Consider the following 15,478-nt stretch of genomic DNA (forward strand, 5'->3'; position numbering starts at 1 on the left):
AAGAAGATACATGTTAATTGTTATTATTAATTAAACTATTTAATTTATTTATATTTGTATTAGTATTGTATCTTCACAATTGTCATTGCAATTATTCAGCAACCTGATAATGACTAGTTTTATTGCTTTATGAGATCCACCAGATCCATTAGTCCTACACGTATACGTTTCTCTATCTTTGCATATACTATATGGGTTCATCACTATCTTCCATTCTTATTGGTTCCACTAGAAAAAATGAGATATTACTATTGTTAAATGTTAACTTAGCAACAAAAAAAGAGAACAAGAAAAGATGCCATATAAACAACACAAATATAGCAAAATGGAAATGCCACTTGTAATACTCATGATAAATAATTAATGCATGTATCTTCATTTTGCAATATATATTTACTGTTATATTTATACATACTTAATATATCATTCATCATTTATTTATATTATTTGTTTTTAAAAATCAATAATAATTAAATAGTAGATAATACAATGAAAATGTATAAACTCATATATTGTCAAATGCATATATTTTTATTTATTTCTTTAATCTCCTTGTAGATACATATCTTTCTTTAATCTCCTTGTAGATAGATGTGAGTGATAGTGATTGACTCCATAATTCTTCCCACTACATAATGAACACAAGGTGTTGTCTTAATAATTGAATCTAACTAGATAATTGTTTAATGGGACCCATTACACTGTATATCAAATTACATATATGATGGACAAATATGCATGCTTTACAAGAAAGAACCATAAATAAAAAAGTTTGGCTTTTGGGGGCCATAAAGTGGGATATGATTAGACCCAAAGAGAAAAGAAAGGAAAAAAAAAGTTAATCCTTAAGGTTGAAAAATCTAAGCTATTATATGGCTTGGTTTGTGAGTGAGAGTGGGGTAGGTGGTGTTGCTTTGAACAAATGAATTTTTTTAAGAGACAAATAAAACAGTAATAATTTGTACTATGCTTTTTTGGACCTTATAAAAGAAGTGTATATGGGAAGTAAGAATTATTGGGGAACATGTGAATGAGAAGCACGTGGAATCATATGGTTCTTGACTGAATATGGTATCGTGCTAAGAGAAAGTGATACCTTGTCTATTGTATACTTATTACTTTCATCACCTTATGTTCTCTTTGATAACATTCCTCTCAAACTCTATTACCAATAGATACTCTTTGAGTATCAAAACACATATTTATTAAGTTTATGGTTAATTTTTTTCTTTATCGATTATAGATGAGTTTCATAGAATTAAATTTAAAAACTAGAACCACTATAGCTGCCACAATTAATTTCTTTTTTCCTTACGTAATTGTATCTAAGGTTATACACTTAAATTAAGAAATGATTAAATATTGTAACTGATTTTTATATTTTGGTTAAACATCTCATTTACTTTTTATCTAATTCTAATAGTTAAGATAGAGAAATAAGATGGGTAAGTGTGAATATAATAAATAAGGACATATTTGAAAATATGTGTAATAAAAGGAGAATTCTATGGCTTCAATTATTTAAAAGGGAGGAATACTATGTTTCAAGTCTATTCATATTCAACTTTGTTTCCCCGGCCTCCAATGAGTAGATGTTTAATCGAGGGTTATTTTTAAGTTTTAACACATTTTCTTAATGTATGTTTAGGAATGTAATATAAATACCTTTTCATAATTTTACATCATTATTTTTTAATACTTTTCAAACCTTTTACCAAATATAGAAGTAATATTCGACATACTATTAAAACAATATATGTCACACTATCACTATTAAGTAATTACCTATTCCACTATTTTAGGTAAAGATTCATGCAAATTAAGGAATGTGACAAAATAATTAAATTTGCCAATAATTTATGGAGTTTATAAAAAACGTTGTCATTAATAAACTAAATTATTTTCTCTTTCTACCTAACTTTTTTGATTAAATAAAGGCTTTTTTAACAAAATCATTTATTTCATAGAACTTTGAAAAATGTCTTACAAATAATATCAAAACAAAAACTCTTATAGTATTATAAAACTAACCAAATATCTTGTATGTTCTTAATTAACAACAAAAGAATTGACAATATAAGGGATACATGATTATAATTATGAGATATAACAAATGTTATCCCAATTTCGTAAATTAAGGAATGTATCAAAATAATTAAATTTGTCAATAAGTTTACAAAATGTTATTTATTAATAAACTATTGTTTTTTCTTCCTTCTCAACTTTTTTGAGTAAATAAAGGTATTTTTTAACAAAATCATATTTACAAGAAACTTTGAGAAATGTCTTATCAATATTATCAAAACAAAAAGTTCTAAAGGGTCTTATAAAAAGTTCCAAAGGGTCTTATAAAAAGGAACCAGATACATTAGACTTTTTAAATAATAGCAAAAAAACTGGACAATAAGGGACACGTGATTATAATTATGAGATAAATAAATGTTATCCCAATTTTGCAATATCTGCAATAACAACATTATCCCTAATACACTCCTTCAATACATTTATAAGTGTTGTTTTTCAGAATAAAAATGTTTTTACTTAATTGTTATTCTTAATGTTTAAGACTATATTGTTACTTATGTATCAATTATATATTTACTCTTATTATTGTGGGACAAAATTATAGTGGGGTAAAGCTAAGATATGAATTGAGAAGAGTATAAAGGAAGAAAAAAATTTGTTAAAACATTTTGAGATTTACTTTAGAAATAATGTAATGAACTAATGATTACAGGTTAACACTAAATTTTACCGAAAATCATATTTTCAATCCAATGAAAAATTAAATTCTACCCGTATTGAAATAACCTGTGAAAGTAATTAATTATGTTATGTTAGGTGATATCCCCTCAAATGGAAGACACATTTTGGTCTTTGAGAACAAGTAATCGTATAACATCAACTTAATTAATTGAGACAATAATCTTTATTCCTTACATAATTTATAATAAAAAAGCAATTGTTGTTCCTAGTTCCAAAGAGAATAATTGTATCAAAAGAAGCTAGTGAACTAGTATCCATAGATATTGTATCATCAACTTCAGACAATAATTAATATTTCTTCCTTACCTAATTTATTACCTATCTTTCTTTGAAATTTCAAGGAAAGTGCTTATGTTGTTAACTAGTGTGTAGATGGGTTCATGATTTGGCTTCCATGACTTGGGTCTTTGACTGGACTGGAATTTGATTGTTTTTAATGGAAAAGACCAAATTCTATTGAAGTTTTGTATCTTATCAAAATTTGTTCTTTTCATTGGTTTACTAACTTGTGTGATTCCATTTCTTTTTTAGATTGGTGTATGAGTTTATTAGATTATGTTATGTTTATGATGTAAGAAAGATCTTCTTCACTCTTATGAAAGGGTTTTTTTAGTCTATCTAATAAAATCGAGATTTGTATACATTTTATCAATAATTGATGATTAATGTATATACTTTTTTTGGTTAAGTTGACTAGTCTCCTAAAAACATTATTTAATGAAGGAAATAGATTCACTTAGTCAAAAAGTGAGTTTAAAAAAACTTACTTACATCTTAGTTATTGATTTTAGGATAATTCAATTGTTTAGATATACTTACTAATTCAAATTATTAAATTTCTCTATAATTGATGGTGAAAATATAAAGTAAATTTTCTAAACTTAAGAATAAGTGATTCTCCTCTATGTAAAGAATATAAAATAAGAAAATTAGCATTAGAAAGCTAAGTCACTTCTTGAAGCATGAAAACAACAACTTTTAAAATAAAATTTTCATTTTCATTCCTTAAACAATACCCGTAACACTTTCCAACATTCCCCTAACTCTTATTTTTTATAGAAAAATATATACAATTTATACACTTTGGAGTATTTTAAAAGACACTCACTTTAACTTTGCTAATATACTTAACTAAAACAAACACATCATAAGTAAAGTAGTGACCAAAACATTTATCTAATAAGAATTAACAATTTATATTTATACAAGAAGCTATCCTTTTGGGACAAGCTGCCATGTGAATTAGGTGGTCCTCAAAGTAACAATATGCTCCTCAAATTGGGAGGAAAGATAGACAATATATAAATAATAGAAGACCTATGTCCCACTTATAAGGTACCCTATGGTACTATTAATTATTGCATGCCGAGACCACATTTGAACTAGTAACATTTTTAATTCATCTAAAGATTTGTCACCAAAACATGAATCAATGAATCAAGTTTCCATTAGATCATTACCAACCCCACCAATTAATGAAACTTCTCAATAATTATTGTTATTCCTAACAAAATGCCATCTTGGGCCTAAGCATTTGAATGCTGCTACAAAATGAACAAAATTGAAAGCAATTATTTATTTACATATTTCTTAAAACTTTGTAGAATTGGTATGCCTTTATATCTGCTTTAAGATCTTGGCCAAGTTAAAATATTTCAAACCTTAAAACTCATACAACCCGTTTTTTATTATATGCAGAGAATTGCTTTTGTCCCCATCAAAAGTGGAAAAACATTCGATTAATTTAAAGTAGGACATACAGATATACAATAATGTTTTGTGAGGGACACCATTTTATTGCCCTTTTATTTTTGTGGTATGTTTTTTAGATGCGAGTAAATATAAAAGAAAAAAATACGAGAGAAATAAAAATAATTGTACTTGTCATGATAGAAAAATTTGAACTTATGTTATTCAGATAATGAAGCTTTACAATATAAAGGCGTACGGATGCTTTTCTAATAACTTTTCTTGGTTACCAATAGGGTGGGATAGTATAACCTTCGGACCGGAGATACATTCTACTTTCGATTAAATATAATATATATATTTTTCAGATAAATTATTCTCAATAATTTACTTATTATTATGTATGTAATTTGACATATGTAATATATATGTGTATATATTATTAACAATGGATATATGATAAAAAATAGTGAATCAATGATACTTTTTGACAAAAAAGATGTTATTATTCTATATATATTAAATAGAAACACATACAAATTAAACATGATAATAAGTGAGTATAAGACGGATGAGGCATATCATGTTTATCTTCTACCCGATTCTAAATCCATATTTGAGCTTAGTCATGATCGGGCCAAATCAGTGTGAACATTTTAGAGTTACTCATCTCATTTCAAATTACTAATTTAATCTTCAACAATTTCAACTTGGAATCACGTTAGTCCTTCCATTTATGCTGTCAGTTAACGGTCTAGTCTACGTCTGTCATTAACTGTTGATATGTCACACATCTTCTATCCACACTGGCAAGTTCGATGGCACACGTAGACTAGATAGTTAATGTTAATTGACAAATGAAAGGACTAACGTAGTTTTCTATTGAAATTGTGACTAAATTGATAATTTAAAATTATTATAATTTAATTTAGTAAGGTAAAATAAATATGAGAAACTGTTCATGAGTAATTACTCACCATTTTAACACCTTTATCTTAATCACTAATGAGTGGAGAATTTCGCTTTTATAGAAAGCCGAAAGTAACAAGCAATACATTTGTGCTTTGAATTTTGTAGGAAGAGAAAAAGAGAGAAAGATGTATGAATCATAATGAAAGTATTTTTTATACTATCAGTATATTATTGACATTTAAATAAATTAATATAAATAAATTGTATATAACGTATTGACTGATATAAATCTTTATACTATTAGTGTATAGTGATTAATCTTTGTAGTAATATTAAGAGTTTCTCCTCAATCTACTTTAAATAATGTTTTGCTTATTAGTTTCAGCTTTGAATGAGCATGACAAAAATAATATATAAATGAAAGATGTCACACATGTGTTCCATATAGGAACTTGAGCAACGTATAAGGAAGGCAAGTGTAAACAAAAATTAGGACTCGTGTCATTGTCACCCTCATTCCCATTTTAACTCTTTCACATTTGTTTTCTTTCTAAAACTTATAGTTGCATTCCAATGCTCCTCTAAATTCCTAAAGTAAACCATATTAAATCTTGAGTATAATATATATGCATCGTGAGTATAAAAATTTATACATATTAATTATATTATCTATTATTTTTTTTTTGAAAAATCAATAATAATTAAATATGAATGATGAATAATAACAATATAACATTTTTTTAATTTTAGTATTGTACCTTGATATTTTAATAAGTATTGTCATAATTGCTTTTCATTCTCTTTATGAAAGATCACATATTTATATTCCAAATATTTAGTACATTATATACTTTTTAAAATTATCTTTTTAAAGAGTCAATGATAATTAATTATGAATGATAAATGATATATCAATAATGTAAACTCATATCATTATTTCATTTTTCTATAAAGTTTGGGGTTCATAAGCCCAAATTCATTAAGTCTTTGGCATTTTGTAGAAGAAAATTGATATATCCTTATATTATATTATCCTACTAATCTTCATACATATAAGAATGTGGATGGCAAAAATATCCAATCCATGTATACCGGTTAAAATACTCATAATAAGTGTCTGCATTATTAGCTTAGGGGTAGAAAAGTGTATTATAATAGTTACCCTATACTCGTATATATTTTAATTAAATATTTTATATTTTATTATTATTATTTTAACATTATATTTTATGTATTTTAATATTATTTCATAATCAAATTTAGTGATTGGATTATAATCATAAAATTATCATATTACTCAAGAAATAACTTTTTTTATAAATTAATTATTATAAAATATATAAATATATAATTAAAACCGAAAATTCGTTGGGCACATGCGAATACCTGCTATCCGCACGGGTATCCTTAAATTGTGTGGGTATGAGTACGAGTATGCACTACCCATGTCCACCCCGCCTTATTGTCATCCATACACAAGAAAGTAACATATGTTACAAGATGATACTTTATTTATTAATGATTGATTTACAAGTGACACATGTCACTTTCTTGCGGATACGATGATTATTAATAAAATGATATAGTAAGGAGATGACATATTTTGTTCCAAGACGTGTGTCATTCCATGTGTTAGCACTTGTAATTGATTAGAAAAACACTTAATTATTAAATTTTTAACTTAAATATATTTTTTAACCAATAAATGTCACATATAAATAATTAAAATTTGGGAGAGAAAATGTACTCCCTAACCAACCCCACAACTTAAAGACATGGATGAGGTCCATTATAAATTTCAACAAGGTCGATAAAGGAAAGTAACACTTAACTTGAACATAAACTTGACCTCTCAATCCCAATCTAACATGAACATCAACTTAACTTCACACATTATAAGACTTGGACATCACCAATTATTCATAAATTTCAACACTTAGGAAATTGCACAAAACTCTCTCATTAGCCATCTTCGAGTTACGCACGGAATGTTGAGCTTTTGATCAGTCTTCCTCATATATTTTCATACAAAGTTCTTTCACATATCTTCATACAAAACTTATAAATAAATAAATCATTAATAAATAAATCATTGGGATATTCGATATTATGAAATTATAAAATTTATATATAGTAAATATATCATTCATTCAAACTAATAATTGAAAATGAATAATAAGCGATATAGTAATAATATAAAAAAATTAATACATACATAAATTTAACTATTCAATTTGCTATTTCCCCAATCCCATAAACTCTTTTAATGACATAATACGGTGCAATAAGTATGCAAGAATTCTTATAGTTTGCAATGGCCGAAGGAGGTGGGAAAATATAATGGCCTGGGAATTCTCACAACAGTTTTACTACCCACCCTTCTTTTCCATCATGCTTTTCTTAATCTCAAATATAACTACTCAATAAATAGGATTTGGTCTAATAATATAAAGTTTTATTAAAATATCAAATTTGTTAGAATCTTGTTGAGAGACATAACTAACACTTCAAAAAACGATTAATTTCTTATCCATATAGTGAAAAGATGCCCTTACTACTACAAAAAAGTTATTGTTATACTTTATACTAATTTGTAGAGTATAAATAATTAAATATGAATGATGAATAATATAATTATAATATATAAAACTCATACACGATAAGTATGTTAATATTTTACACTGATTTGTAAATGAAGAAGTGATGGAGGAAAAGCCGAAAAAGAAAGACGAACCGGGTTAGACCGAATGCTGGATTGGATAGCGAGAATCTGAATCGGTTGGTTCAATTCAATACAACAAGTCCACAACAATGTTACAACTCAGCACCAAGTCACCATTCAAAAATAAAAAAACGTTCTTATTTATCTTCCCAAAGTACCCTCATAGACCATCCTATAATTACACAAATACCCACACCCGTTAAATCCTCTCTGCCATTCACTCACTCACCCTTCATTTCAATTTAAGATCCTATTCCGTTCAATTCTTTCTTCCCATTTTCCCTCTCATTCATTTTCTTTCCCTTCTTTTTCCCTCTCTCTCAGATCCCTAATTTTCCCTCCAAATTCTCCCCACAAAATGAGAGAAATCCTTCACATTCAAGGTGGCCAGTGCGGCAACCAGATCGGCGCAAAATTCTGGGAAGTGATATGCGACGAGCACGGAATCGATCACACGGGAAAATACAGCGGCGACGCCGAACTCCAATTGGAGCGTATTAACGTCTATTACAATGAGGCTAGTGGTGGAAGGTACGTTCCACGCGCTGTTCTCATGGATCTTGAGCCTGGTACTATGGATTCTTTAAGATCCGGTCCGTTCGGGCAGATATTCCGGCCAGATAACTTCGTTTTCGGGCAGTCCGGTGCCGGAAATAATTGGGCGAAGGGACATTACACTGAAGGCGCGGAGCTTATTGATTCTGTTCTTGATGTTGTTAGGAAGGAGGCTGAGAATTGCGATTGCTTGCAGGGTAAATTATAATTCAACACTTTCGCTTTTAGGGTTTTCATTTGGTTTGTTGTTTTTGTTTGAACTATAATTTTGTTGTTCTTTCACTTTTTTATAATTTGATGTGGTTGTTTAATACTGATTGTTTTCCACTTGTTACATGATATTTCATTTGAAATGCTATAAATAGATGAGTAAATGATCGAAGTAGTTTCTAATAATGGAAATTACTCCCGAGGTTTCCTTCAAATTGTTTGAGAAAACAGAACACATTGCATTTCTATGTGCTTTTTTAAGAGGGTGAGCCTCCATGCAACATTGATGATGCTGCTTAGTGACTATGACGCCGCAGGTTCAAATCCCGTAAACAACCTCAGCGTGCGGTGATAATACCTCAATAGGTGGGAGCCTCGTGCAATGGCTCATTGTGCATGTCCTTTTTCATGAGGGCTATGAATTAGTTGTCGTGTTGTATTATATCGTTCATTTCTCATCTGTCTTTTGTTTACCAGAACTTATGTTTACCAGGGATGTAGAAGCTCAATTTTGTATTTTAATATACTTTTTAAATAGCTCTAGTCCTTTTGAATCTTTGTGCATGTTCCTATCTTGAATGATTTATTTGATAAGCTGCTTACTTTGTTATTCACATCTTTGAAATTTTGGACACTACTCTGCATTGCATGATATGTAGGGAAACAGAGTATAATATGTTTTCTAGCGCTTGATACAAGTGTTTTTGTTTATTTGGGTGGTTATGTGGTTGCTGTTATCATTTAATCTTAGGAATATGTGGATTTGTACATGTTGTACACACATTTATCTGGATTTGTGCATTGTACTTGTAGTTTTCTACAATATCAATCATATGGTTATTGGCCTTACAATTTCGATTTATTACAATTCTGTCAAGATCTTCAAACTGTAGTGGAATGTTATTGCTAACTGGTTGGTATTTGTTTTAAACTAAAATATATGACAGGGTTTCAAGTCTGCCACTCTTTAGGGGGCGGTACTGGCTCGGGCATGGGGACACTTCTCATTTCAAAGATTCGGGAAGAGTACCCAGATCGGATGATGTTGACATTTTCTGTCTTTCCTTCCCCCAAGGTATCTGACACAGTTGTAGAGCCATACAATGCCACACTTTCTGTTCACCAGCTTGTTGAAAATGCTGATGAATGCATGGTCTTGGACAATGAGGCTCTCTATGACATCTGCTTCCGTACTTTGAAGCTTGCTACACCAACATGTAAGTTTCCGACTTCTCTTTCGAATTTTGGTGCAGTTAGTGTGCAACTTTATACTACCACTGGTATTATTTTCTTACTATTTTTGTTGTTGTTATTACTATTGTTGGTTATTCTGCTGTGGTTGTTTGCTAAAGATAATCAGTTAATGTTAAGAATGATTAATATAATTATCTGGTTTACCTTTCATTTCAGAATTTACCTTAGAATTAGATGTCATTAAAGTGGGGGACCGTGATTCAAGTGGGTTTATTTTAGTTTAGTTCTTGTGCCACACTCATAGCTTCTGGTGGTTATTCTTGTTGAACTTCTGCCATCATTTGGTTTTCAGTTGCTTTCTCTTAAGTCTAAATGGGTTATATTATACTTTATTCTTGTTTTAAATGGAAGTTGAATTTTTAATTTTTTCCCTTGTTATTTATAGTTGGCGACCTTAACCACCTCATTTCCGCTACCATGAGTGGAGTTACTTGCTGTCTACGTTTCCCTGGGCAACTGAACTCTGATCTCCGAAAGCTTGCTGTCAATCTTATTCCATTCCCACGTCTCCATTTCTTTATGGTTGGATTTGCACCGTTAACATCAAGAGGATCCCAGCAGTATCGAGCTCTGACTGTGCCTGAATTGACTCAGCAGATGTGGGATGCAAAGAACATGATGTGTGCAGCTGATCCACGCCATGGTCGTTATTTGACCGCTTCAGCAATGTTCCGTGGTAAGATGAGCACCAAGGAGGTAGATGAGCAGATGATCAATGTGCAAAACAAGAACTCTTCATACTTCGTGGAGTGGATACCTAACAATGTCAAGTCCAGCGTGTGCGATATCCCACCTAAGGGTCTTAAGATGGCATCCACTTTCATTGGTAATTCAACTTCAATTCAGGAAATGTTCAGGAGAGTCAGTGAACAGTTCACAGCTATGTTCAGGCGCAAGGCTTTCTTGCACTGGTACACAGGCGAGGGAATGGATGAAATGGAATTCACGGAGGCTGAGAGTAACATGAATGATCTGGTGGCTGAGTACCAGCAATATCAGGATGCTACTGCCGATGAGGAAGAGTATGAAGACGAAGAAGAGGAGGCGGCTTAAGGCATGTCTGTGATTTGTCAAGATTGTTTCAAATATCAATATAGTTGGATTTGAGCAAATGGTAAATATTTAAATTGTGGAGCAATCAAATTAGATTGACTCATTGATGCTAAATGTTTATGTATGATTGTTCTAATTGTATAAAACTGGTTTTTGTTGACTACGCTGCTGTTCTTGAGATCAAATCTGTTTCTAATAGTTAAGATAAGATCTCGTTTTTTACTTTCTGGCTTTTACCTATATTTTCTTCTTTCGATATGTTGATTATATAGTTTAATTCCCTTTGAATTATACAGTAATATTTATTTTGTTCAGTTTTCTTTCATTTCATTTTTTTGCAAGTACTATCGTTATGATATCGAAGTTCATCCACACCATCCTGGTTGGGCAAAGCTTGGGTAGACTAATATATCATAATTTGAAAATATAATATGACTCTTTATTTTGTTTTTTAAAGAAGAGAAGTAATAAGTATAATATGAACCTGGCAGAGTTTGGTTTAATTTACTGACTAACTAAACCAACTTTAATTTGTTGAAGTACTTTGCACACTTATAAGGTTATTATTGCTTAATAATACGAGTTCAAATATTGAAGATAACCTCTTTCTTTGCTAGTTAAGGATGCCTTTTTTTTGGGTGTAAAGGGACTTTAGTAACAACTCAGCTATATTGGTGATAAGGCAGAAATGCTTGTACAATTAATGAATAATAGGATGGGAATAAAAAGTTACTTTTTTTACACATCAATTCTCACATAATATAAAAGAAACTCTTCTTATATTGTATGTTCCTTCATGAAATATAAATAATCATGAATACATATTCAAATGCCATTACACCATAGGTATTATTTGGTGATATGGTAATTTATTTTCAGAAATTAAAAAAAAATCATCATCACATAATTGATCATGCACTGCACTTATCTCTTGCACACAACTCCTTGTCCACCAATTCCACTGCCACAATTCATGCTAGGCATCTCCATTGCAACTTCATCACTTTCTTCATTTTTACCAACAAACCGAGCAACAGAACAATCTGTGCTGAACAAGCTTGTAGTTTGAAACTCTTTTTCACCTCCCATTATAGGCATATTTGCTCCAATATTCACCCGGCTCACATAACTAGGCTTATATGTTTGTCCCAACACACCACTCACTTGGTTTGTTAAAGATAAGAACTTGAAACCAAGATCAAGGTGAGCAAAGCAATCATCTTTTGTAATGCCATAGTTGTGTACCCTAGACTCTTCTTCTGTTATAGGGACAACCTTAGCAGTTATCCTTAACTTCTCTTCAACTTCAATTATCACATTGTTCGTGTTGGAAACCCTAGCAATGTGTACAACAGGGAAACTTGGGGAGTTCCATGTGGCACCTTCTGATTCTAGAAGGTTTATAGGTTCACCATCAAAGGAGAGGGCAAGTTGGTCTATTGAGTCTTCCCACATGGATGTTTTGTGGGCCCCAATGAAGATTTGGTGATTGTCAAATAGAATAGCAATGGATTGGACCCAAGTGAAGTCTCTCTTCATGTTGTGGTTTCTTCTGCCTATGAAGTGAGCATTAATGTGAAGGTTGGGATCTGATACAAGACAGAAGTTGCTGTCTTTCTTGCCATGGAAGTAAAAAGTGATCCCATCACCTCCAATGAAACGAGGGTCTTGGCATACAGTTCCTGGTTTGTCACAACCTGCAAATTCATATGCACATTAATTCAAGTTAAGTGCCTCTACCTGTATATATTTGATTCATTAATGCTTTATGAATAAGATTGTAGAACCAAGTATTACCATCTTCTTTTCAAAAGAGAATTTGATTGTTCATTATGTGGTTGTAATGAGGAAATCATAATTGTTTTTGTTTAGAGAAGCATATATTAATATTAGTATAAGACTTACTGCAAACGGCTTTGCAAGTGTCACAATCAACCTCACATCCACCAGGGCAAGTGTTGGGGCAAACATGTTCGATATTGTAACACTTTGAGTATTTCTTGTTCTTGCATCTGACTTTCTTTGGTGTTGATGTAGAAGGTGGACTAGTGCTGGGTTGTGTTGGAGGTGTTGATGGTGATGGAGGCGTTTGAGAAGGTGTTGATGGTGATGGTGTTGGATTTTCTGGTGTATGTGGTGATGGAGGAGTGGAAGATGTTGGTGGTGGATTCTCAGGAGTAGAAGGAGTAGTAGGGGGTGGTGATGAAGGAGTTGGAGATGATGGTGGTGGATTCTCTGGTGTAGAAGGGGTAGAAGGTGATGGTGTTGGGTTTTCAGGTGTAGAAGGAGCTGGTGATGATGGTGGATTCTCTGGTGTAGATGGAGTAGGAGGTGATGGTGAAGGAGTTGGGGGAGATGGTGTCGGATTTTCCGGTGTGGGCGGTGTTGTAGTTGGTGGTGGTGGTGAAGGAGTTCTAGGTGTTGGTGGAGGTAGAGTTGGAATTGGTGGTGAAGGTGAAGGAGTAGAGGGTGAAGGTGGTGGATTCTTTGGTGTAGAAGGGGTTGGAGATGATGGTGGCTTATATATAGGTATGGATGGAGTTGGAGTTGGAGTATGTGGTGATGGTGTAGAGTGTGATGGTGATTTTGGGTTTGCACCACCAACACAGATAGGTTTACATGAGGCACACTCCACTTCACAACCATTAGGGCAAAACTTGGGGCATACATGCACCAAATTATAGCAATGCTTGTACTTTTTTATCTGACATGTTGCATGGCTTGGATTGTTAGCAATTCCTGGAGGGGTACCCTCTGCTCCTGCCACTAGCACCAGCAAGAATATTGGCACCAAAACATGAACTATTATTTGAGCCATTGAAGGTTCTTATTAGGACTTGCTATTGATTAGTCCTGTGTTTGATGAGAATAACATACCAAGAGCATTTCCTTTTATAGGCATGAAAGGAATCTATGAAGACTTTCTATACACTTGCATGAATTCCAGAGCATAACTTTAATTAGGGTTGTGTCTTCTTTTCTTCTCATTAACGATTCTTTTCACATGGTTCCTTAAGAAATTGAATTAGTTGAAGTCACTTTTTGCCTCTATAATTAAGTTCAATGTTTCTTGCTTTTCTATAGGCATGATCTTTATATAGAGGATATAAGTTAATAAAAACTCATAACTTTTAATAAAATATGAATATATATTACATTAATTTAATCATTGGATTGGAAACTCATTCTTCATGGTGACCCTAAAATTTAATTTGTCTTAGAAGAGATTAGTTTTCAGTTATTGGGTGTGATAATTCTTGATAAAATATTAGAAATAATTTGATTCATTTGTAAGAGAAAATTAATCTATATTTTTTTTCTAAAAAATATCAAATCTTTCTTTGAGGATACATGACTAGGTTCGACATTCACTTCCATTTAAAGTAACTAATTCCACATTTGTTGGCTTAAATATCACAACACATACATGTTAGAATCCAGGCCACTTATTCCCATATACAATTGATTATTTATAATTAGGGGTTTATGCCAATAAGTTATTCACGTGACAGGTCGAAATCTTATCATTATTTTTTGTTGTTGTTGTTGCGATAAGGGTATTTAATAATTTAAGTTTATAAATTTCTAGGTAATTGAAAGGTACATTTTTTGTTGGAACTATGATAATCTATATGAAAAACAATGGAAGAATGAAACCACCTTGAGCAATGAAATTTTCCTTCCTAATATTCTACATACACACATATATATACCTCAAAATTCAAGACTACATTAAGTTGGATTTACAAAGGTCCAACTAAATGGTATTAATTGTAAGCTAGAATGGAGTAGACAAAATGGTATTCTCCATGATAGTGTTCTGTGTTTTTGTTCTAGCAATGTAATGATTTTTATTTTTTATCTATCAATGATCTCATATAAATTTTGAATTTTTTTAATTATGGTAATCATCACCACACACACATATATATGAAACTAATCATTTTCAATTTCTATGATTGTCTCTCTTATCAGTATCTTCTACCATGATCAAACTTTAACTTTTGACCTCATACAATACGTCATATTCTTCATTATACATTTAAAGTTATAAAATATATAATTAATCATATTAGAAACAAAATAATCCGAATAATAATTTTTTTGATAATGAAAAAATTGTATTAAAACGAGCAAAATGGATGTTCACTCAATACAAAAGAGATTAATAAGTTAACTTTGTATAACAAAGTGTTATACAAAGTTTTGGATCCATACACCAACTTGAAAGATATAAAGAATTTTGAGATACAAAAGAAATGAACCAAATCAAATATCTAGTTTGAATTAGATAAAAAAAGGTGCACATAACTTGGA

At 31.1% G+C, this 15,478-nt stretch overlaps 2 protein-coding genes across 2 annotated transcripts; one reads left to right on the forward strand and one right to left on the reverse strand.

The window, feature by feature from the left end:
• Positions 8,378-11,403, forward strand: LOC109329996 (tubulin beta chain). The gene is made up of 3 exons (XM_019563936.1): positions 8,378-8,841; positions 9,802-10,071; positions 10,494-11,403. Exons 1-3 carry the CDS (start codon positions 8,448-8,450, stop codon positions 11,159-11,161), a joined length of 1,332 nt encoding a protein of 443 aa, XP_019419481.1. The 5' UTR covers positions 8,378-8,447; the 3' UTR covers positions 11,162-11,403.
• Positions 11,928-14,123, reverse strand: LOC109329995. Its single transcript, XM_019563935.1, has 3 exons — positions 13,435-14,123; positions 13,067-13,332; positions 11,928-12,858 (listed from the first exon to the last, which is right to left on the reverse strand). The coding sequence occupies exons 1-3, from the start codon at positions 13,977-13,979 to the stop codon at positions 12,086-12,088; spliced, it is 1,584 nt and encodes a 527-aa protein (XP_019419480.1). The 5' UTR covers positions 13,980-14,123; the 3' UTR covers positions 11,928-12,085.

Source organism: Lupinus angustifolius, chromosome LG16 (genome assembly GCF_001865875.1).
Source record: "Lupinus angustifolius cultivar Tanjil chromosome LG16, LupAngTanjil_v1.0, whole genome shotgun sequence".
Lineage (NCBI taxonomy): Eukaryota > Viridiplantae > Streptophyta > Magnoliopsida > Fabales > Fabaceae > Lupinus > Lupinus angustifolius.